The sequence below is a fragment of the Phyllobates terribilis genome, unplaced genomic scaffold (assembly GCF_046119375.1).
Source record: "Phyllobates terribilis strain yellow unplaced genomic scaffold, ASM4611937v1 Scaffold_1__5_contigs__length_1240528914, whole genome shotgun sequence".
Lineage (NCBI taxonomy): Eukaryota > Metazoa > Chordata > Amphibia > Anura > Dendrobatidae > Phyllobates > Phyllobates terribilis.
The window spans coordinates 277,027,480-277,053,518 of NW_027362761.1; the positions used below are offsets into that span (position 1 = coordinate 277,027,480).

The 26,039-nt window shown below is 41.2% G+C and overlaps 1 protein-coding gene across 2 annotated transcripts in view; it reads left to right on the top strand.

Moving 5' to 3' along the window:
* GRK3 (G protein-coupled receptor kinase 3) overlaps nucleotides 1–26,039 on the top strand; it is a 315,828-nt gene that overhangs the window by 262,006 nt on the left and 27,783 nt on the right. For both annotated transcript variants that reach the window (XM_073672931.1, XM_073672932.1), the window contains exons 11-13: nucleotides 6,527–6,657; nucleotides 17,967–18,061; nucleotides 24,567–24,674. In XM_073672931.1, the coding sequence (XP_073529032.1) occupies nucleotides 6,527–6,657; nucleotides 17,967–18,061; nucleotides 24,567–24,674 (334 nt within the window). The remainder of the gene's footprint in view (nucleotides 1–6,526; nucleotides 6,658–17,966; nucleotides 18,062–24,566; nucleotides 24,675–26,039) is intronic.

Below are 26,039 nucleotides of genomic sequence, written 5' to 3' on the forward strand. Positions count from 1 at the left end.
ATGTTGTTATTGAACCGCTACAGTGCTGTCAGTCAATTCAAAGTTTTCATAAACCTGAAAGTAAAATTGAGGTTTTTGTCTTTCTTAGGAAAATATTAATAATGTGCAAAATTATTATGCCACTAAATGAAGAACATTTTCCCATCTCAATTATGTATTTTTATCTCTTAATGTGAGGTTAACAATTAAACAACTCAATTAGCCACCCATCTTTTCAATAACCGTAATAAGCTCCATCCATGGAATCTGTCAGTTTCTCAGTCTCTTGACAGTCAACTTTTTGAGCAGCACCAACCATAGCCTCTCGGACACTGTACTGTTTTCCTTCACCTAAAATTTTGGGTTTAGGTAGGGCCCACAAGTTCTCAATAGGGTTTGTTAGGTGAGGAAGGCACCAAGTTGTTGTTCTTTTATCTCTAAGGCCTTCATTGGCAAGCTAAGCAGTGGAGTATTGCGATGCATGAGATAGAGCATTGTCCTGCACAAAAATCATGGATTTCATGAAAGATACAGACTTTTTCCTGTACCATGGCTTGATGAAAGTGTCTTCCAAAACTAGCAGTAGGTTTGGGAGTTGATTTTTAGTTCATGGTCAACCCAAAACGGTCCAACTAGCTCATCTCTGAAAGGGTTGTCCGGTACTTTTAAAAATATGCCAATGTGTTTTAATGATAAATAGAAGCTTCTTTCTAAATACCTCCTGGTGCTCTTCCTGCCTGTGAGCGGCGCCATCGGTGGCCGCCCACAGGCAGCACATGACCCCCTGCTGACGTCACGACAAGTGAGGCGTGACTCAGAGCTGGGGTCTCCCCGGTGGCTGCTGGGCTGGGTTATTCCCCACTTCACACAGAGCATCCACTGTGCGCTTTCCCAAAGAATGGGGACAGGGAGAGCACACGGTGGATGACGAGTGTGACGCGCGGGGTAAACCCGCCCACAACCCAGCAGCCACCGGTGGAACATGGAAGAGGGACCCTCGGCTGCAGCCTGGACTTGTCATCACATCAGCAGATGTCAGAGCCGGGGGTCACGTGCTGCCTGTGAGTGGCCACCGATAGCGCCACTCACAGGCAAGAAAGACAGCAGGAGGTAATTAGAAAGAAGCTTCTATTTATCATTAAAAACATTGGCATATTTTTAAAAGTACTGGACAATCCTTTTAATAATACCAGCCCATAGCAGTATCCCATCTCCACCTTGCTGACATCTGAGTCGAAATGGAGTTCTATGCCCGTTACTGATAATGCCAAGGGCTCAACCATCTGGTCCGTCAAGGGTCACTCTCATGTCATCAGTCCATAAAACCTTTGAAAAATCAGTCTTCAGATATTTCTTGGCCCAGTCTTGACATTTTAACTTCTGTGTCTTGTTCAGTGGTGGTCGGATTTCAGCCTTCCTTACCTCGGCCATGTCTCTGAGCACTGAACACCTTGTACTTCAGGGCACTGAAGGGAGGTTGCAGTTCTGGAATATGACAGCCTGAAGGATAATGGGTTCCTGGTCGCTTCATGTTTGATTCTTCTCAAACCTTTGGCAGTTAATATGCAAGTTTTTTTCTCAGCACATTTATTTTACGACCCTGTTGACTATTTGCAACAAAACTTTTGATGGTTCTGTGATCCCACCCCAATATCTTAGCAATTTCAAGAGTGCTGCATCCTCTGTAAGACTTGTAACAATTTTTGACTTTTTAGAGTCGGTTGAATCTTTTTGGCCCATTTTGCAAAAAGAAAACAATCTTTCTAATCATTCCACACTCATTGAAAAAGGGTGTTTTATTCTTAGATCACCCCTCCCTCATTACAATAATACACATCACCTGATCTGCTTCATCCAATAAGCTTTCAAGTTTATACATTTTAGAGTTGAAAAATCCCCATACAAATGATGATATGGTCAAAACACTCACTTTCTGCACTCAGTGTAGTCATCTAGTTTGTTTTTGGTATTAATTTTATTTTGTAAGCTTATTTCATCTGGAAGACGAAAACACATTATATCTTATTTGTATGGGCACACATTTCATATTTTAGCCAGAAGAATACACTAGGTGATGTATACCGGGGCTGTGGAGTCGGTAAGCCAAACCTCCGACTCCTCAATTTCCATGTCACCGACTCCGACTCCCTCATACATGGCTCATGTTTAAGTGATAAATTTACTGTAGCACAGATTCATCTCAGATAAAAGTCTAGACCCTTAGATCAGGAATAGGACAGACATTTATAGGACATTTCAGAACTTTCCCAAATCCTTATGAAAAAAATATTCCCCACAAACTGCATTGAACTACTGTACCCGATTTATTATATATTTTAAGAGTTGAAGTCGGTCCATTTTACTCAGACTCCGATTCCGACTCCACCAAAATGGTCTCCGACTCAGACTCCAACTGCACAGTCCTGATGTATGTGCTGTGTGCTATAAAATGACCATTGCATCTTTGAGGTTGAGCTGTAAAAGATTGATAGGTTCTTATATGCTCTCCTACCGGTGGAGTTTCCCTTTATGGATGAAGACTTCTCAGAGGTGTAGTAGGCGCCTCTGACTTTATTGGAATTGCAGCTTGTTTTTCAGTAAGACTGGCTATACACAGCTTAACCTTGACATGCAGGCAGAGGAGCAGAACGTCTGTCTCTCCCACAAAGACAATGACTACATTTAATCAGAAGAGTCATTTATTTCAAGGAGGCAATTTAAATGGCATTATATAATTATAAGGAAAAAATGGTATTTGGTTTTAGAAATCCAGGAGATTGCTTCATGTGGGTCACAATGACTGGCATTCATTAACCTCTGAGTGCAGGGCCGGCGTCAGCACCCGGGCAAATGGGCGGAGGAGAGCGGTGTCAGCGCCCGCCCTTCCCCCCGCTTGCTCAGGGCCCCGGCAGCTGGATACTTACCTCTCCCCGTGCCTCCGCAGATCCGCTGTCTTCCTGCTCTGCGCTCCCTGTGACGTCTCAGGTCAGAGGGCGCGGTGACGTGTTCACACCGCGCCCTCCCCTGAGCCGTCACAGGGAGCGCAGAGCAGGAAGATACCGGCGACGCTGGAGTCCGGACCCGAGCAGCGGGCAGCAGGTGAGGAGGAGGGTGGTGAGTATTTGATTTTTTTTTTTTAATTGTATGGAGGCATGGGGCAGTATAAAGAGAAGGGGGGGGTGACATCCTGCATGGGGCAGTATAAAGAGAAGGGGGGGACATCCTGCATGGGGCAGTATAAAGAGAAGGGGGGGTGACATCCTCCATGGGGCATTATAAGGTGGGGAACAGCCTGCATGGGGCATTATGTGGGGGGGGGGGGGAACAGCCTGCATGGAGCATTATAAGGGGGGGGGCCTGTATGGGGCATTATGTGGGGGGTAACAGCCTGCATGGAGCATTAAAAGGGGGGGGCCTGTATGGGGCATTATGTGGGGGGTAACAGCCTGCATGGAGCATTAAAAGGGGGGGGCCTGTATGGGGCATTATGTGGGGGGTAACAGCCTGCATGGAGCATTAAAAGGGGGGGGGCCTGTATGGGGCATTATGTGGGGGGTAACAGCCTGCATGGCGCATTATAAGGGGGGACAACCTGTATGGGGCATTATGTGGGGGGTAACAGCCTGCATGCAGCATTGTATGGGGGCCAGTATCCTGTATGGAGCGTTATATGGGGGCTGGTATCCTGTATGGAGTTTTATAAGGGGACCAGTATCCTGTATGGAGCGTTATATGGGGGCCAGTATCCTGTATGGAGCTTTATAAGGGGGTCAGTATCCTGTATGGAGCGTTATATGGGGGCCAGTATCCTGTATGGAGCTTTATAAGGGGACCAGTATCCTGTATGGAGCGTTATATGGGGGCCAGTATTCTGTATGGAGCCTTATATGGGGGCCAGTATTCCGTATGGGGCCTTATATGGGGGCCAGTATCCTGTATGGGGCCTTATATGATGGGGGCCAGTATTCCGTATGGGGCCTTATATGGGGGCCAGTATTCCGTATGGGGCCTTATATGGGGGCCAGTATTCCATATGGGGCCTTATATGGGGGCCAGTATTCTGAACGATTCGCCGGTTTCTGAGCTATTGTGGAATTTACAGTAGATATCACTCATGTAATGTAAGAAGTGAAATCTTTGCATTGTACTCTATATATATATATATATATATATATATATATATATATATATATATATATATATATATATATATATATATATATATATATATATTCTCTGTGGTCTCTGTGCATCATGAATCGTGGTATGTATTAAAGGGGCCACTGAGACTCTTTCGCCCGGGGCCCAGAAAAACCTGGAGCCGGCCCTGTCTGAGTGCCAGGATGTTTAGATAGTTAAAATTAAGTGGAACTGGATATTGCAAGATTTCCTCGCTACTGTTCTGTGCTGATTATACTATTCGCACAACGTGTATTACTTAGATGCCGTATTAAACTTTGTTTCAGGTCCAAAACTGTGACGCGAATTACCTAGTTTACCTGACCTTTGTTATGTTAAAGGTAGACTCCGACTCGAACTGACAGTATAAACTAAGCACTGAGCCTTACACGGGATGTAGCCACTGTACAAGTCGCAACTTGAATGTTGTAATTGCTGCTTTCATTCTGGAAAAACGGAAGTTTAATAGAATATGCTCAGTGCACTATAAGCGTGGCCAAGATGCTGAATGCACCGCTGTGCCCATGTGAGGTGCCTAGTTCAGGTTGTCCTTTTTTTTTCTTTTTTGTTAAAGCAATCAGTCATCAGAAAATATCAGGCTTTCATGCTAAATGTACTTTTTAATAATTTTTTTTTTTTGTTTGTTTTTTTTTCTTACCACTCCTTGAGAAAGAACAAAAAAAAAATAACCTAAATATTCATACTCGCCACAAAGACTAATACTAGGCTCATACTTTCTGTTCCATATAGCTGGCATTTCAGCAGTCTCATTATCATTACAGACAATTAAGACAACATGGGATTTATCAGTCACAATAGGTGATATTACAGCTCCCCTCTGCTCCTCGATTCACAATGATCTTTGCCTAGATTACTGCATGCTTTTTTTCTATGTTTTTAATAGTCTACAGTAGATGCTGAAATGGAATATAAAAAATATTGTCCAAAAATGCTAAAAAGTCCATTCAACATTAAAGCTGATTTAGAGTTGTGCACAAGATTCTCAAAAGTATAAACTCATGCATTTCTATGTAAAATCGACTTGTTTTGCAGGCTTACATATGTTCAAGCTTTTCAACGTCTGTTAACCACTTCAGGTTTCTAACGACCCCATAAGAAGTGACATGTCTAGTCTTCTGCTGTTTTCCACTCTGAAGACTCTCTAAACTTCACAATAGAAGTCAATAAGCCAAGACATCTTCCAGAGTGTTTTGCCATTTTTGCATTAAAAAAGCGTCTTCTTCATTAGGAGTGCAAATAAAAAATAAAAAATGAGGGTACGTGCACACAGTGCCTTTTTTCTAGCGACTGAGATTTTCTAAGCAAAGCTGTTTCAGGAAATGTTCGGTGGTCTATTTCCTGAAGTGGCTTCGCTGGCGGCTTTGCCATCTGTTTTAAGGTGGCTCTGCCATTGGCGGCTTTTTCACTATAGTGGAAAATGAACATTCTTCTTTTAACTGCTTCACGTTTTTGGAACCCTAGAGCAGTTAAAAGAAATGGCAAAAGACAGAACATGTGCACAGCAATGTCGTTTTTACATTGCTGTGCACTATGTTCATTTTTTGCTTCAGTTTTGCTCCACTTTTTCAGGTGAATTCCAGCTTGAATACACATGAAAAAAATATCTTGTGCACGTACCTTTTTAAAAGGCATCACAAAAAACATAGAAAAACCCTCTACAAAAACCACCTGTGGCCAAAACCAAAGAAAAAACGTTCAAGAGTCGACAGAAAAACAACAACATAAAAGATGCGTCAGAAAAAAAAAAAGTGGCAAAGCTTCTTGAAGCGTCTTCTGAGTTCTTCTGAGTTTAAAAGAGGTCTTGTGCACATATTCTTAAATATTAGGTAATTTTTTGACACGCTCACATTCCAGCTATGTACCACAAGAGTAAATTGACTTCAGAGTATGGGTAGTTCTATTAATACGGCAAACGCATTGTCGGAATGGGGTGCCAAGGGCCCACCAGTAACCAGCTCCAGGACCCCACTTTTCAGCTATGTTCAAATGTGACATTATCCTCGATCACAAATTTATATAACAATGATCTGGGTTAATTTTTTAAAAGAATAAGATGCTGCCTCTGTCTGTATGAAGTAATTCAAGTATATTGTGCCAAGTACTGGTCATATAAGAGGGTGGTGGGCCACTCCTGCACAGGGGCCCACCGGAGGATTCTCCTATGGGCCAGTCCAAGCCTGGAGACATGTTGATGGTTTGTATATATTCCAGCAGATATGTTTACATGTACATACAGCTTGTATAGCAGCTCATCCCGAAGATTGTGTCGTCTTTATCATGTGTACAAACAGATTTGTTAAGTACAGACTCTTGATGATGAATTGAACATATTGTTTCTTTATTACAGGAGGGGATTTGCACTACCACCTGTCACAACATGGTGTCTTCTCTGAGAAGGAAATGAGGTTTTATGCTGCTGAAATTATTTTGGGCTTGGAACACATGCACAATCGCTTTGTTGTATACAGAGACTTGAAGGTAGATCTTTACCAAGTGTCCTAAAAATGACCATGAATGTATACTTCTGTGGCCACAAGAAAGTACTGGGTCACATGTCTGGGTCTTGATTTGTATTTTAATGCAGAAAAATAGGACCGACACATCTATGAACTAAAACAAGGGCTGTTATTTCGTGTCCCATATATGCACTTTAAATATGAACACTCCCATACCAAAAACTGTCCAAATGTACGCTGTACCATTCATTTCAACTCTTTGTTTTTGGTGTAAAAAATTAAAATAAATTGCACCAAAAGTGACATGTAAATTCAGCTCTAGCGGAGAATGTGAAGTTCCCTTTTGCTCTGCATATTTATTATTAGAACATAGCTATTGTGATTGAATCATAACTTGGTATTGGATATTTGTTAATGTTTCCAAAAACTGTAACCCTTTTTTTTTACCATTGATGCTAATACACTTTTCTGTAAGATAGGTGCCCTATGGGTGCACTTAGCAGCCAGAGTCTTAGATGGCATCCAAGCAAATTCTGTACCATAATACGAATGTATTTGTCTCCCGCCTTGTAATGAAGATGGTTTTTCACCCTTCTCCTCAATATCTATTTGTTCAGGTCAGCCACTGGTCATTGAATAAGACCACAAGAAACCAGGAAATACAAAGGTCCATTCAGCTTCCATTTGCTGTTAGGATAATAAGCACATTATTTTGTCTAGCTGTGTCCTGTTCTCTCTGGCCCTCCTCAAAGCTCACCAGCTGTGTTGCATAGGTTTACATTGCAGTTGTAGCAATCTGCCCAAACTCCTTAAAATCAAACTACTGTTTATAATGCCAGTGTGAAAGCCAGAAATCCCTCAGGGCATTCCTCTGGAGAAGTCCCAGGGCCTGTCAACTGTTCCAGTGAAACCGTATGCTCTGAAAGTCCGTCATCCTATATGTGTCCCCCATTCAGTTCCATGTCTCGTTTTCTCAAGACAGTAAGCTCTTGTCAGATATCATTAACTTATGTTCACGTGTTCAGGATCTGATTCTAGATTCCACATTCAAGGAAAATGAGTGGGGTTTTTAATAGTGTTCCTGTGGACTATAAAGGGAATCTGAAAGGATTTCACTTCCCAAACTTTATATGAGCATGTCAGCCTCAGATTTTACCCATGGATATTTTATAAAATGCACATTGGATTTCCACACAGCAAATAATAAATGTCTACAGTTAAGTATTTGTTTTTTTGCTATTTTTGGCAATGTCTGCTAGCTTTAATAATTTATTTGTATGGGGAAACTTTCCTTATAATGGAAGTTATGTTTAAAAGTAATGGTGCTGTCCATAGTTTCCAACTTTGGTGGAACTTCAGCCTATCTAGTATTTTCAGTTTGCCATATATTCCCTCTAAAGTACTCAAGTAGCTACAGATAAAATATGCTATGTGAGAGTGTCATGGATACACAGCCGGAGGGGGGAGGTCATGCAGAATCTATCACTGTTATCTCTTTGTCACAGGTGACACCGGAGAGATCACACAGATCCCACCGCTGCCACCAGTTGTCATGGGGACACAACTCCGCTGCCTCCAATCGTCAGGACAATTACACAATTGTTTGATGAGTGATCGACGAGACCACAGCTGCTTCCACTACTAGGCTGGTTATTGGGGAATTAGCAGTGAGCGTATAGTATATACACCTCCGATTCCAACGCATGGAATATATGTATATAGCCCCCATACAGTCACTGCCAGCTCCACAATAACAAAAAGAACCTTTAGCTGCCACCAGCAGTCGTTTATACAGGTTGATTGAAACCCGTTACAGGTAGCATATGGCTTCAGGGGTGCGGTTTACAGAGCAAAAGGAACGGAGCTATTCAATTTTATGTTCAATCCAAAAAGATAGGCAGTGTTTATAAAAAATATACAAAGTGGGAACAAAACAATACAATATGTACAATTGCATAAAATAAAAAGGGATAACAAAAGAAACTTACTAAACCTGGCCACAGAAATGGCTCAGAGCTTAGCGAAGGGAAGCACTTCTATTGAGAAAATGGACAGAACCTCCACAGCGAACTATGCCTTCCAAGAGCTGACAAGGACCCAAACCCAGTTTCTGCTTTTTATTAGTGCTAAGTTACACCCACATACCTACCCTTGATGACTTCACGTGGGGGCTGTTTGTAGGATGTTCTCAGCCCTTCAGGATTTTGAGATCCCCCAACTTACAAGATATCGCATTAGATATTGATATCATATTTTCTATCATTATCTTACCTTTGCATAGAGACCAAATATGACCCAAATATTTGATAAACACAAATATGATCTATCAGGCCGATGTTAAGGTAGAGGGATTCTAGTGGCCCCATGGCAATATGAGTGAATGTGTCACGTCTGTCTCTTCGCTACGACGCTGAAAATCTATTTCCCATAAATATCGGACCAATTCAAACCCCAATATTCATATCCGGACCCAGGAGCCTAAATGTCTACAAAAGATGCTTTGATGAAAATAAGTTACCTCTGTGTAAACAGATCTCATTTTAGTATGTGGTTCCCAGAAAATAATTTTCCTGATAAATTACCTGGACACTGCAGGGAGCCACTGCTTCAAATGGAGTTTGGGGTTGCATTTCCTAAGTTTTATTCAGTTTTTCTCACTTCCCCATATGTTCAATGTGAGGTCCTGCATCCAAAAGGAATTTGAATTTTAAGCTCTTCTCCCTTCTCTGGAGATTTTAACTTTTCCTATGACAGAGTTTTAACACTTTTTCGTCCCCATTACTTGGGAGATCTTCACAGCAAATTAAGAAGCAAAATTTCTGTAATACCATAAACACTTCATTCACTGGAGGTGCAATACAAGTTCCAGTTGACACTTCTTCATTCCCTTGTATTGCACCAATCTACAGTAGTGTTCAAAATAATAGCAGTGTGTTCAAAAACACAAGGTAAGCACAAAATATTTATACTAGTTTTTATTTACATGCATTGGGAACATTGCGCACCGTTTTCTAATTCAAAACATGAAGAGAAATGTATATCATTTTTAACTACTTTAAAGAAAATAACAAAAATTAACATTGGGCTGTTCTATAAAAAATAGCGTCTGCATTTGTCTTTACAAACTTATAATATGTACTTTTTTTTTAAGATTTAGCATTCCTGTGGACCACTAACCTAATAATTAGTTGTATACCCACAGTTTTTTTTAGAACTGCTTCACATCTATGTTGCATAGAGTCGATCAACTTCTGGCACCTGTCTACTGTTATTCCAGCCCAGGATGCTTTGACTACATCCCACAATTGTTTGGTACTTGTTGCTTTGCCTTAGGAACTGCATTTTTAATGTCACCTCACAAGTGTTCTATCGGCTTAAGGTCCAGAGATCAGGCTGGCCACTCCATAACCTCAATTTTGTTTGACTGGAACCAAGATTTTGCTTGTTTACTAGGGTGTTTAGGGCCGTTATCTTGTTGAAACACCCATTGCAAGGGCATATCCTCTTCAGCGTAAGGCAACATGACCTCTTCAAGTATTTTAATATATGCAAACTGATGATTCATGGTATGCGGTAAATAGGTCCGGTACCATAGTAAGAGAAACATGCCCATATTGTGATGCTTGATCGATAATCCGTTCACTGTCTTCAGAGTGTACTGTAGCTTGAATGCAGAGTTTGGGGGCCGTCTGACGAACTGTCTGTGGTCTTTGGACCCAAAAAGAATAATTTTTCTTTCATCAGTCCACAAAATGTTTCTCCATTTCTCTTTAGGCCTCTTGATGTGTTCTTTGGCAAAATGTATCCGCTTCAGTACATGTTTTTTTTTTTGTTTTGTTTTTTTAATAGTGGGAGTTTGTGTGGACTTCTTGCTAAGAGATTAGCTTCACACAGGCATCTTCTAACTGTCACAGTACTCACAGGTAACTTGAGACTGTCTTTGATTATCCTGGAACTGATCATTGGCTGATCCTTTGCCATTCTGGCCATTCTTTGATCCATTCGAATGGTAGTCTTCCGTTTTCTTCCACGTGTCTCTGGTTTTGCTTTCCATTTTAAAGCATTGGAGATCATTTTAGCTGAACAGCCTATTATTGTCTGCACTTATAAATAAGTTTTACCCTCTCCAATCAACTTTTTAATCAAAGTACGCTGTTCTTCTGAACACTGTCTCAAACGACCCATATTTCTCAGGCTTTCAAGGAGAAATGCATGTACAACATGTGCTGGCTTCACCCTTAGATAAGAGCCACCTGATTCACACCTGAATCTTCACAGAATGATTGACCTCACTAAGTGAACTCCACACTACTATTATTTTGAACACACCCCCTTAATTACTCAAATACGCAGACTCAAAAACATGCAGATCATGAATGCAGAGTCTGTTGGTTTTCTTAGAATCTACTGCACGAACTGGTAAATTGTTTGACATGTGGTAATATAATTTATACCAAAAACCGTGATTAATCTGGTTAGTCCTATTGGACTGCTATTATTTTGAACACTACTGTATATGGCCCAGTAAAATAGTTCAGGACTGAGTCACTCTCACTTATCAAGACAGCTACAAATAATTTAATGATCTCAAAAAAGAAAAAAAATCCTTAAAATGAAAGTCACACAATTGGCACTGAAATTTCACATTTCACAAATTACAGTGTAGTGCTAGTGAATTGAGTTTTACAAATAAAATAATCTGCACTGAAAATACTCTGCAAAGTCCACAGGTAGCATGTGTGAATTTTGCCGCAAATTGGCCAGGAATTTTCAAAAGATTTGTACTGAATTCTGAACCTTTTTAGGTTTTGATCTAAGGAATCCTTATTCGACATCTATACCATAAAGAATAAAGCATTGGTAAAACTTGTCCTTTGTCACTTGCTGCATACTTCTTTATAAGAATAGGGTTTTACCTTTTTAGTCTAATTTTGAGAAATGTAGAAATAGCTTCAATGGTGGTTGTGCAGGTAAAGTTTACATCTTAAAAGCTAATTATTGTCCCATTTGATTTACACGGCCTGACTGCCGTAGAATTTTGTTTGCATGAGCACGTCTGCTAAACTTTTTTCATAAACATGGGCGGTGGGGTCACATTATGGCTGTACATACCAAACGAAGGCATTAAATAATCTAAAACAGCTCTTCGTGTCCTGGCATTCTGCTGCATTCACCCTCAGTACAATACAAGCTGTCTTTTCTTTCATACATATCATATATTGCAGAGAATAAGTGAGGAGCACATCTGCTATTCTTTATATCTTCATAAAGGTGTAACAGTTTTTTTTCTTTAAATCCCCATTGAATTTCCAATTTTCAGGTGTTCTTTACTGTCAAGGTGGTACAAGTTGAGCTAGTTTTTAGGTATTTATAGGAATCTAGATGATGACCAATATGACTGCCTTTGAATCTACCATACCGATTGCCACACAGTTTTCCTGGACATGTAAATTAGTCCAATTATGCTACAGTAGATTTGTAATCCTGTAGGTGTTCAGGAATCAGAACTTTTGGATTACTTTTATTGAGCATTAAGCGTACTGTAGGGTTTCTACTAGTGTTGAGCGAGTATGTTCTGTTAACCCTTTCGCCTAGTATGCTCGGGCGAGCACCGAGTAGTTACAGCTGCTTGGTGTTATGTTTAAATCACTCCCGTGTGCATGATTTGTGACTGTTTGACAGCTTTAATACATGTGAGGAATGATTGTTTCTTTTGCATTCCTCACATGTATTAAAGCTGTCACAGTCACAAATCATGCACACGGTAGTGATTTAAACATAACACCAAGCAGCTGTAACTACTCGGTGCTCGCCGGAGCATACTCGGCGAAAGGGTTAACAGAACATACAGTCATGGCCAAAAGTTTTGAGAATGACACCAAAATTATATTTTCACATGATCTGCTGGCCTCTGGTTTTTATTAGTGTTTGTCTGATGTTTATATCACATACAGAAATATAATTGCAATCATATTATGAGTACCAATAGGTTATATTGACAGTTAGAATGAGTTAATGCAGCAAGTCAATATTTGCAGTGTTGCCCCTTCTTCTTCAAGACCTCTGTAATTCTCCCTGGCATGCTCTCAATCAACTTTTGGACCAAATCCTGACTGATAGCAGTCCATTCTTGCATAATCAATGCTTGCATTTTGCCAGAATTTGTTGGTTTTTGTTTGTCCACCCGTCTCTTGATGATTGACCACAAGTTCTCAATGGGATTAAGATCTGGGGAGTTTCCAGGCCATGGACCCAAAATCTCTATGTTTTGTTCCATGAGCCATTTAGTTATCACCTTTGCTTTATGGCAAGGTGCTCCATCATGCAGGAAAAGTCATTGTTGGGCGCCAAACTGCTCTTGGACGGTTGGGAGAAGTTGCTCTTGGAGGACATTCTGGTACCATTCTTTATTCATGGCTGTGTTTTTAGGCAAGACTGTGAGTGAGCCGATTCCCTTGGCTGAGAAGCAACCCCACACATGAATGGTTTCAGGATGCTTTACAGTTGGCATGAGACAAGACTGGTGGTAGCGCTCACCTCTTCTTCTCCGAATAAGCTGTTTTCCAGATGTCCCAAACAATCGAAAAGGAGATTCATCAGAGAAAATGACTTTGCCCCAGTCCTCAGCAGTCCACTCCCTGTACCTTTTGCAGAATATCAGTCGGTGCCTGATGTTTTTTCTGGAGAGAAGTGGCTTCTTTGCTGCCCTCCTTGAAACCAGCCCTTGCTCAAAGAGTCTCCGCCTCACAGTGCGTGCAGAAGCACTCACACCAGCCTGCTGCCATTCCTGAGCAAGCTCGGCACTGCTGGTAGTCCGATCCCGCAGCTGAAACAGTTTTAAGATACGGTCCTGGCGCTTGCTGGTCTTTCTTGGGCGCCCTGGAGCCTTTTTGACAACAATGGAAGCTCTCTCCTTGAAGTTCTTGATGATGCGATAGATTGCGGTGCAATCTTTGTAGCTGCGATACTCTTCCCTGTTAGGGCATTTTTGTGCAGTGCAATGATGGCTGCACTTGTTTCTTTAGAGATAACCATGGTTAACTGAAGAGAAACAATGATACCAAGAACCAGCCTCCTTTTAAAGTGTCCAGTGATGTCATTCTTACTTAATCATGACTGATTGATCGCCAGCCCTGTCCTCATCAACACCCACACCTGTGTTAATGGATCAATCACTAAAACGATGTTAGCTGCTCCTTTTAAGGCAGGACTGCAATGATGTTGAAATGTGTTTTGGGGGTTAAAGTTCATTTTCTGGGCAAATATTGACTTTGCAAGTACAGTAATTGCTGTTAAGCTGATCACTCTTTGACATTCAGGAGTATATGCAAATTGCCATTACACAAAATAAAGCAGTAAACTTTGGAAAAATTACTATTTGTCTCATTCTCAATACTTTTGGCCATGATGGTACTCGCTCAACACTAGTTTCTACTCATTTGGGTGCGTCGGGAAGCAAATTGGCAAACAAGCGTTTTCATTTAAATGTCCACGTTGGTTTATTACCTCATAAACCATCTGTAAGCAAAAGCAAAACAAACAGCCTTTAGTTCAGGCAAAACAAAGTAAACAGTCCTTTAGGCAAAGTCTCTGGTTAGCCAGTCCTGTGGGCGCACAGGCTGGATAGCGTGCAGTACCCTGGCTCAGTCTGGAGATGACAACACACGGGAGGCCTTCTCCCTTCATACACAAATCATGTGCCAAACAAAGGACTCCATTTTAACCTCTTAACCACACCCAGAGGTGAGGTATGTGGGCAACCAGACCCACCCGTCTCTCAAGTTGCCCATAAAACCTGTTCCCGGATGCACCAAACAATCCTCTTAGTGCTTATGTTCACTAGAGCAACATTCCAGGGTTACATCACAGATGACAACCATCTCTGTGACACATACCTCCCATCAACTATATGTCCGGTAGCTGCCTTACAGTACATACAGTTAAACATAGTATAAACTGGGACCAAATATATCAGGGTACAGTACAGAGATCTTATGATTAGTTTTACACCTAGACCTGTAATGGAGACAACGGGACATCCTCTACGTCTAGAGGAAAGAAGGTTTAATTATAATTACAGATGCAGATTCTTTACTGTAAGAGCAGTGAGACTATGGAACGCTCTGCTACATGATGTTGTAATGGTTGATTCACTACAAAAGCTCAAGATGGGTCTGGATGCCTTTTTGATGCATATAATATTACAGGTTATGAGCAATAGATTCTGTGACGGGACTTTGATCCAGGGAGCTAATCTGATTGCTGAATGTGGAGTCGGGAAGACATTTTTCCCCTAATATAGGGCTATTAGCATCTGCCTCATGGGATTTTTGCTTTCCTCTGGATGAACATGTTAGGCTATAGGTTGAACTCGGTGGATTTACATCAATTTCATACCTTAAAAACTATGAAACTATAACTACATATAGCAATATTCTATGGAATGAGGACAAATATAACATTTACGTCATGTGTAGGGCAGACCTAACAGGTCAAATATGTGCAAGTCACTTGTGCAGTAGTTGTCAAAAATTTTAGTAGCCTTGACTGACTGGGACAAATATACAACATTCTCTTTAATATAGGATCTTATGTACCTAAGAGAGATGAGCAAATCTTTTGAAATTCGCAGCTTATGCGAATTTTTACTAAGTTTGATCTGCAGTGAATCGACTTGCCATGAAACCCAAATACTCAAATTGCCTTCAAAAGATGTGTATAACACTCTGAGGTCTCCTAGAACTGCATCCAATCCTTTCAAAGCTTGCTAATGCAAACACAGCCTTAGTAATATCAAAGTGACTGCCACATATATCAAAGTGACTGTCACACACGATCTGTTGAATTTGTTCACTGGTTTATGTCTTTCTATATGGCTAAGATGTGACATCCTCTCAGTATGCAAAGTCACACTAAAATGGCTACTGCATTCCCTGCCTATGCTTTTATACAGGGTATGATCGTACCTTCATATTGAATGTGCTATATACCATGTGGTATGATAGCTGCAGGGAATTATGAGAGAGCCCAATTTGCCGCTCCTTAGGTCATGGGAGCCTTCACTGGCTGAAGCAATCTTTGTAAAATGGCAGTGACCATTTTTGACGTTTTTTTTTTTTTTGCATGAATTGAAAAGCTAATTATTAAAATTTACTGTGTTCAGTGAATTCACAACATTTCGACATGATTTCCATTTGCATTCAAGTGATTCACTAATCTCTAGTTCCTAAGATACACTTTGTTAGTGTTCAGGAAATAATTCATCTAGTAGTACATCATAAAATACTACCTCAGTGTTTGAAAGTTCAAGGTAACAGAGGTTAAAACAATCCTATTAGTCTATTTATCAATGCCTGAGGTTTTCTATGCTAAGACATAAGCTTGAAAAAGGAAGGCCAGATGTCACCAAAAGGTGGCCTTTTTAAAATGTAAATACTAAATGTAGAATGTTATTGGAATCTTCAGTGCTTTGGACTTCTTTAAAGGGCGTCTGTCAGCTCAAAATGACTGTTCAAACCAAGCCTTGGCACTCTGTGCACCCATGGCATGGCCGAGCAGCTCTTCCTACCTACTTGTTTCCAACTATCTCTGCTCTTCCTTTTACCTTGATTGACAGTGCTGGCTTTCCAGAACTCAGAGAAGGGCGAAGGTAAATGGAAAACTGGCAGGTGGGAAGGTGCACTTAACGCCTGTGCTTGGTTTGAACAGTGTTTGTGCTGACAGACGCTCTTTAATTTGCCTTAGTATTATCGTGTGGTAAAGGATCACACTATGAAAAACTTGGAGGACAGCATATGGAGGATGAGAATAGACCATCCCAATTTTCTCACTACTCTATTAAATGTAAAGAAATCTGTATCTACCCTGCATCCTACATCGTGAGCTGTGGGGAAACAGTCCGATCTTTGTATGACACCAAATAAGCTACTTCTTTAATTCTACATTTTAATGAAAGCCTCTATCTTGAATGCAGAAGTCAGACTCTAAAGAATAATTTTCCTGATATTTACCAGACTCGAATATATGTAATTCAGGAAGCTTGCAACACACACATTCATTATGGTCAATGTTGTCTTGTGTGGCCTTAAGGGAAAGGACTGACATTCATTTTTTCTGCCAAGCATCACTAAACCATGTGACCTCCCCTTAACGCCAAGTTTATTCCTTCTGAACTTGTTCCTGAGCCAAGTAAGGGCCACATAAGTAATCTCCTTATCGGTGGCATGTCTAAACCTAGATCTGTGGGTCTGATGCGGGGAGCACACGCAGCGCTCATCATCTGGGTCATAGGATATGCTTCTCTCTCAGAATTAGGTGACTTCTGGAGCGAAAGAGTAATTTTAGAATATTAAAGCAAACCCATTTTATTCAGCTGGCTCCATTCCTCACTTCATTACATGACATACTTGCGGTCGGAAAGAGGAAAAACCTTCTTTATGAGTGAACTTTTGCTGCTGGGAAAGCTTTCAATCCGTGTGGCAGGAGGAAAGTGTTCACACTTCAATAGGATTCCTCTACTGCAGCTCCAATGTACATGTCTTCAATACCCAATAAGCGTTTGTCCAGGGAAGCTAGACTAAAAAGCTGACATTCGTTTCTAAATAGCTCTTTCCATTTAGAGTAAACTTTCAAAAAATCCTATCAGATCTAAAACCTTTTATTCTCTGGGACATATCAGGTCCATGGTTTGCTACACGTACTGACTATCTTCTTTGAGATTAATCTAGTAGACCAAAGAGGTTTCATGTATGATGTTATCAGAGCTGCAGGAGCATTGCAGTAAAACCCTGCTGGGCTTTCGGGAATGTTTTATGTATTTTTAGTGCTCTGAAGATCCAGATTATGGTGGTATCATTATAGCCAGTATCTCCTGGCTTCTATATTCTTCTATAATCTTTAGCATGGCCAGAACATGGCTGTTTCCACATTTCCATTATGATTCTGTTGTGAGTGATAACGCTCCAGTGGGAGCCAAGCACCCCAACACTTTCTGGATTCATGGGTTTCCCACTTGTTGCCCATTGAAATCCTTCAACCATGCAGAGACATTTATGGCATAACTCAACTATGGGTCATATGTATGTATGGCAGGGATCAGCAACCTTTGCCATCACAACTGTTGTGCAACCAAAGCTCCAAGCATTCCTTGGCAGCCGCATATTGGGAGTTATAGCTAACAGCTGGAGTGCTGCAGGTTGCTGATTCCTGGTCTATGGGGTCTTTCATAGTTCAGGAATTCACCATATATACCACGTGTGTTATAAAACATTTGTGTGGGTCTACATGATTGTCCTGAATGATTCTAATGACTTCTATCACCTCTGCTTGCAGCCAGCAAATATTCTATTAGATGAACATGGGCATGTGAGGATATCAGATTTGGGACTCGCTTGTGATTTTTCCAAGAAGAAGCCACATGCTAGTGTGTAAGTACTGTACATTTATAATTAAAGTTGATATTCCTTAGACACTGAATTTAAGGTCATCAGATGTAAATCTATATATATAGTGGTATTGTAATATTATTTTGTTTTGGAATATGTTCCCATGTAAGACTCAGTTGGTCCTGTATGTACAATTCTACTTGAGTTACAATCTATTTATTATATTTGTTCTTCTATAAATTTCATTACTATTCTGCATTTACTTTTACCTTATGAATGATGACCATTAAAAGAAGACCTCTTCCACCATACAGCAAAGTCGTTCTTTAAAGGGGTTGTCTGGCCTTAGGCTACTAGTCTGCAGTCACTCTTTTATATGCCTGCAGACTTGTAATATTCAAATCATGCTCACTGTGAGGATTCTCCGGCGCCAGGAGCAGGTGGTCATGTGACTCCAAGCATGTGATTTGCACACTTCCAGCCACATTCCGACAAGACGTGTCCAACCTCGCTCAATACACTTCCACTGAGTGAGGCCATGCTCGTCTAGCCTTCACTTGACCGCACATGTAAATCACACACTTGCAGTCATGTGCCCCCGCCTCTCTTGGCTCTGGTTCTGGGGAATCCTAACTGCACGCAGTGCACGCGATTTCAAGATTTGCAAGTCTGCAGTCTCATAGAGTGACTGCAGACTTGTAGCCTAAAGCCGTTTAACATCTTTATTAATGATTTTATGGACACAGATTAAGCCTTGCTGCACGACTTCGGAATTGTATATACAGTACAGACCATTATTGATGGCGGGGTAAAATGTAGATTGTTTTCAGCTCTAGTGCTTATCATTATTACACCAGTAATACATCCTCACTACTGTCAACTGCCCTGACTGTTTGTTAATCATAACCATATGCATATGCTGAGTCATCAGATAGAAAAATTAAAAACGCTCTTGTAAATTTTGCACTTTCTAATAGAAAACAACAATTTCCATAAATGAAGAGGAATACAGAGTCAAAAAAAATGCATAGGCGAGATCATCCTGTGTTCAAGGCAGCTAACTGTCCTCAGAAACCATAGTATGTGCTAGAAATGCTCCTTAATTAGGAGCAGATAGAAGCCTTGAAGTGCAGCCCTGGAATCTCATTTCTACAAAGGCTGCCCTACCACAATCACTGCTGCCTTAAATAGCGCTAATGATTCTGAGTCATCAGATGGGATGAACCTGAACAATGGCTGAGCGCTTACACTACTGTTGGCTTTCAGGTTCCTCCTCGCTGGCTTTCTCAGATTAGAAATTGCTGCTATAATTCATACTTTATCAATAACATTGCCAGTAGAAATGAAAGGATGACACCAAATTTTTTTTCAATAAGCTATGTAATCACAGCAGATTACATCGGCATTTTATTGTAGGAAAATCCGGAACATACCGTATATTCCGGCGTATAAGACGACTTTTGAAGACTGAAAAATCTTCTGTCTAGTCTGGGGTCGTCTTATACGCCGGTAATGTTTTTGAACTTTCAGAAATTGACATGCGGGGATACTCTGGGGGTGTTAATAAGCTGCCGTGGCCGTATCCCTGCCATGTGGGAGTTAATATAAGGTGGAGGGAGTTAAAATACGGCTGCGGTAGGTCCAGACAGTCAGCGCTTCTGTGCTGAAACTGACACATCGCTGCGTATTCCCAGCTCCGGACACAGCGCAGGGCTTCTGTGCCGACAGCTTTCACTTGTCACAGAAGCGCTGCGCTGTGTCCGGAGCAGGGAAGTTCGCATCGCTTCTGTGACAATATATGAAAAGCCGGCAATTCAGCAGCGGCATAAGCCGGCACCCGACAATTTAGAATAGAAAGAATAGAGCATCACACATAGATTAGATAGATAGAAACATGTCAGTCACATATATATGAAGTACAGTGACAGTATTGCTTACTGTACTTGTCATTTAGTGTAAAGGATTTATTAAAACAAATATTAGTGTTTTCATGCACCGTCTCTTTAAAAAAGCCGGCCGGCAATTCAGCATCTGTACCCGACAATTTATAACAGAAAGATAGAGCATCACACATAGATTAGATAGATAGAAACATGTCAGTCACATATATAAGAAGTACAGTGACAGTGCTGGTTACTGTACTTGTCATCTAGTGTTAAAATAACGGATTTATTTAAAAAAAAATTGGCGTGGGGTTCCCCGTAATTTTAGTCTCTAGCGGAGGTTAAGCAGACAGCTGGGGCAGATGTTTGAAGCCTGGGAAGGGGGTAATACCCACGGAGCTTCCCAGGCTACTAATATCAGCCCCCAGCTGAATACCTAGCCTTTACTAGCTATTAAAATAGGGGACCCCCCCAAAAAAATGACGTGGGGTCCCCCCTAATTTAATAGCTAGCAAAGGCTAGGCAGACAGCTGGGGGCTGATATTAATAGCCCAGGAAGGGAGCCATGAATATTGGCCCCCTCCCAGGCTAGAAACACCAGCCGTCAGCCGCCCCAGAAATGGCGCATCCATAGGATGCGCCAATTCTGGCACTTAGCCTCGCTCTTCCACGCTGCCCTGGTGCGGTGGCAGGGGGTAATAGGGCTGGGGTTGATGTCAGCTTATAATGCCAGCTGACATCAAGCCCAGGTTAGTAATGGAGAGGCGTCTATAAGACACCCCCATTACTAACCCCATAGTAAAAGTTAAAAAAAACACAAACACCCAGAATAAAGTCCTTTAATTGAAATAAACACACAATTCTTTATTGTTCTAAATTAAACCATACTTACCATCACGCCCATTCCAGCTGAAGCCAACGATCTCCTGCAATAAAAGTAAAATAATAAAGCAACCTCATCCTTACCTCTCCATGGTTCCCAGGACCGATCCAGCTCTGCTACATTCACATGACAGGCTGGACCGCAGGAGATCGTTGGCTTTTATTGCAGGAGATCGTTGGCTTCAGCTGGAATGGGCGTGATGGTAAGTATGGTTTAATTTAGAACATTAAAAAATTGTGTCTTTATTTCAATTAAAGGACTTTATTCTGGGTGTTTGTGTTTTTTTTAATTACTTTACTAGAAATTCATGGTGGTCATGTCTAATATTGGCGTGACCCCATGAATTTCGGGCTTAGGGCCAGCTGATAATGCCAAGCTGGCCTTAACCCCTTTATTACCCAGTGAGCCACCGCACCAGGGCCCTGGATGAGTTGGGTACAGCGCCAGAAGATGGCGCTTCTATGAACGCGCCATTTTCCGGGGTGGCTGCGGACTGCAATTTGCAGCGGGGGGGGGGCCAGAAAGCTTGGGCCTCCCTGCGCTGCAGATTCCAGCCCCCAGCTGCCTAGTTGTACCTCGCTGGACACAAAAATAGGGCGAAGCCCCACGTCTTTTTTTTTTTTTAATTATTTCATGAAATAAAAAAAAAAAAGGGCTTCCCTATATTGTTGTGTCCGGCCAGGTACAAATAGGCAGCTGGTGGTTGGGGGCAGCCCGTTCCTGCCTGCTGTACCTGGCTGGACACAAAAATATGGCGAAGCCCACGTCAACATTTTTGGGAAAAATTAATTACAAAATTAATAATAATTTAGGGACTGCATCTTTATTAACCCCTCAATTGTCATTTAGTGTTAAAATAAAGGATTTTTTAAAAAGAAAATTGGCGTGGGATCCACCATCATTATAGTCTCTAGCGGAGGTTAAGCAGACGGCTGGGGCAGATGTTTGAAGTCTGGGAAGGGGGTAATACCCACGGAGCTTCCCAGGCTACTAATATCAGCCCCCAGCTGAATACCTAGCCTTTACTAGCTATTAGAATGGGGGACCCCCCCAAAAAATGACGTGGGGTCCCCCCTATTTTAATATGTTTATGAGTGACAGTTTTCCTGCTATATACCTGCATGTCATAAGAATTTAAATTAAAAAAAGGACCATGTTAAATTCAAATCTGTTTTTTTTTTATTTTTACCGGTGTTTGGTATGTGTTGGAAAAGGGGTAGTCTTATACGGTGAATATATCCTAAACTCTATATTTTAACAGGAAAGTAGGGGGGTCGTCTTATACACCAGGTCGTCTTATACGCCGGAATATACGGTAATACAGTGAGATGGGGGGAATTGGAATGAGATCATATATTGTAAGTCAATAATGGAAAACTTTTGGAGAATTAATTTAATCTTTTTTATATGTTGAATTTATTGTATTGTCTGAGCCAAAAACAAAACTTTTCTTATTCTTGTTCAGCTTTCTGATACTAAAGTGCTTATTTTCAATGAAAAAAAAATCTCAAAGTGGACTTTATCTGCAGGTTTGGTACTGTACTTTTCAGTTCCTAGCCTCATTCAAAGACTGTAATGTTTTTGAACTATCCATAGACATGAACTGAGACATGAATTTTAAAGGATGACCCACAGCTATCTTCCTCCTGGAGCTGCCGACTATTACCCTATGAATTCCCTAGAGGGAAACTGTTATTGGTAATGTCCAATGCCGTTTTTATCCCTTACATATGAGCAATGTTGGGGGTGTCTGGCAGAAGCTTATCCAACCCCTTCTGTAATAATAACTTGCCATTAGATAGTCAGGAAAGAGCAGTCGGCTGACAACTATCTTGAATTTATTGCCAGAAATGAGAGGCTGAGTTGTGCTAACTCTTTCCTTTTGCTATCAATGGCGAAAAACAAGAGTACTGCTTACCCCCAAATTGTATCAACATATTAGCTGACGTCTGTTAAAGATTATCGGTATTCCTTAATCCGGAAATCACAGTAAATAGGTCCTCTGGGATTATAGCGATATAGACGAATTAACAGCATAAGACGTGCTCTAATTTCCTAGTGTCTGTTACACATCAGGACCTGGCAGCTGGTCCCTGGGAGAACAATGGAGCTACATGAAATCTCCATACAGATAGTCTATGAATTAGGGAGAAAAACGGAGGGCACCACAATAGCAATAATAGTAATACTATACTATGGTGTTCAACCCGTCACATACCAGACAATTGCAGTTACATCATAAGAGAAAGAAAAGAAGTAGGTATAGACAGGGATCACCAACTTTTAACCATAAATTTGTATAAGTAACTAGACAAACAAACCCAGTTAAAAACATTTAAAAAGCACAAGGCTTCAATATAACAACAAGCCCCATCACAATATTATGTGGGCTAAACCTCATATTAAACCTCCATCAGAGAGTCATAATAGACACAAAATGGCACAATCCAAGAAATTATTATACCAATAAATATAATCCCTGCTTACAATACAGGATAAAGCAAGGAAATGTGTGAAATCATACTCACATAGGTAATTACTATTCTGCTGTAGGTACAACCATATCAAGAAAAAAATATAGGACTTTTATCTAGGGAAAATACCCAAAGTGCCATGCATGTGATGTGTGTAAAAATGCATAAAGAGGTGAAAAAAGGGAAACCCCCCCCCCCCCCAACCCAACGCGTTTCTTCCCCTTTTTTCAGATTGTAGAACTTTTCCTATTGTATTAATGTGTCACGGGTGTGTCAGATGTGACAGACAGTTGCCCTGCAGTTGGTTGCAGGAGATTTCTTCGTTTGGCATTACAGGCACCTTCTTAGATCTGTCTTACTCTAGGACCCAGCGGCTACCTTTCTCTTGCTAATTAACACCCTGGCCTGGGTGTATAAATATCTTCACTTTGCAATAGGGAGGCGCCGGTGATATTCACATGACCCCTTGTGAAGGCTTGGAGCAAGTGCAGTTCTTACTTCCTCTCTGGTGCTAAGAGGACGTGTGTGCGATCTCTCTGAAGTCAACTCAAGCCAAGCTACTACCCCCGTGTCGGTCTCCCCTTGCTGTCTTTAGTGTTAGTGTGGACTGACTATCGCTCACCCCCCCCCCCCGTTCCCTAGCCAGACCTTAGCTCTAGGGAGAGACCGGGTTTTAGGCTCCTGCTCGGTGATTGGTGAGCAACCAATATAGGGACGGTAGGGAAGGACAGGGTGATATCAGGTCAGCCTAGTAGGAGGTTTCCCCCTTCTCTGTCCTTAGAGTCTGGGCTCCCTTCCCCTCATCCCTTCGTGTTGCACTTTGTCTTTCCTACACTGTGCGTGACATAATGTTTGTTATTGTAATGTTGGATCAATGCACTTGGGGTGGGGGAAAAAATATTGTGACTTACACGTCAGAAGTTGATATTCAAAGTATACTAGAAGTGCAGTGTGAGTGGACCCTGATTTGGATCATGTGTTCCCATGGAAGAGAAGAAACCATTGTGATGATATGGATGCTAGCAGGTCCAACTTTTCTTTTATTCTACATGACAACAAAGTTGTTTCCAGTTTTCTCTTTCTAGTAACATCTCAAATTCACGATTCTAAAATAAATTCAACAAACTTTTAGGCTTCAAACTGTATTTTCCTGGGTTCTTGAGAATTTGGGGATACTCTCAACTTGAGGGGACTGCAGTACAGTATTGTGATGACCGAATTATTAAAATATATATTTATATGGAGATTGTGACATTAATAGGGGTTATAATTTAATAGGCTTTGTGTCTTATTTCTTGTTATTTCAGAGGAACGCATGGATACATGGCGCCAGAAGTGCTACAGAAGGGCACGGCGTATGACAGCAGTGCAGACTGGTTTTCCCTAGGATGTATGCTCTTCAAACTTCTGAGAGGGTAAGACTTTTTTCAATGGATAATATGCAGAGTCATAATGCATAGAGTTAAAAAATAAGAACATGAGACATTCTGTTGCCATGTAGACTTCTCCTATGTTCAATCATTGGCAAATCTGCATGCTGTGCTTGACCCCAGAGTAGCAATAGATTGCATTTCCTAGCAACTGACCTAGTACATAGTTACTTTCTAACTGGAATTTGGATAAAATTCATAGTTTGTTTCATCGAATTCATCCTATACCTGAACATGTTAATCCGGAGGAAGGCAAAAACCCCATGAGGCAAAAGCTTTTTTCTCCATTTTATGGGGAAAAAAATCTTTCCATACTGCCCTATTTCACCTACAAATAATTAGGTTTTCTCAATTTAATCTAAAGCCACCACCCATAACTGCTCTATTACCGCAGTTCTTGATTTGCTTCTGTGACATCTAGGCAACGGACGGTCTTCAACAATGGCCATACTGTTCTTCACCAACATTACCAGAAAAGCAGCAACCGAGATATTACTTAAAGAGAACTTGTCATCCGAATAGAAAATTAAGCCATCATCCTTACCTGTCTAATACCTTAGTCCATGGACCTGTCTCTAAGCCTTCAGCCCCCCCTGCATATGTCTAAAAATACCTTTTATGCTTCTGGCATACAGCACTGCCCGGTCTGATGGGCATCTTTTTTAGTTTCTTGGTGCTTCTTCAATCCCTGCAGCTGACGTCCTCTTCAAACTGTGCAGGTACATGATGTAGCAGGGACTGAGGAAGCACTGAGAAGAAAAAATAGAAAAATCAGACCGAACAGCGCCATATGTCCGAAGTATATAAGGTACTTATTGGCATATGCAGGGGTAGTTTGGAGCTTAGACACAGGTCCATGGTCTGCGGTAATAGAACAGTTAAGGGTGGTGGCTTTAGTTTATACTGGGAAAACCTTGTGACAGGTGCCCTTTTAAGTAATTTCTTGGTCGTTGCTTTTTTTGGGAAGGTTGGTGAAGAACAGTATGGCCACTGTTGGGGGCTGTTGCCTAGCTGTCGCATAAGCAAATCTAGGAATTTTAGTTTTTGATGACTTTTAGCATAAAATGCTCTATAGCTAACCTGGTAAATGCTACTTAATGCTTCTTAAAGAAGCCTGGCCTGAAATGCTGAACACCATAGATGAGATATGTTTGCAGAATTCTGTACATTCAGGAGCGATGACACACGAGATATATAGCGCAGAGTCTTTCCAACCATAAATTGTGTTGGCGCTGAGAGATTCGCAGGTAGTCCAATGTCATGTAAAATGGCCTGTCAGCTCATTACAGGAACCAGCTCTCCAAATACTCAGGCAAAATCTCCCTACTTGGAAATCTATTGTCTTAGAAG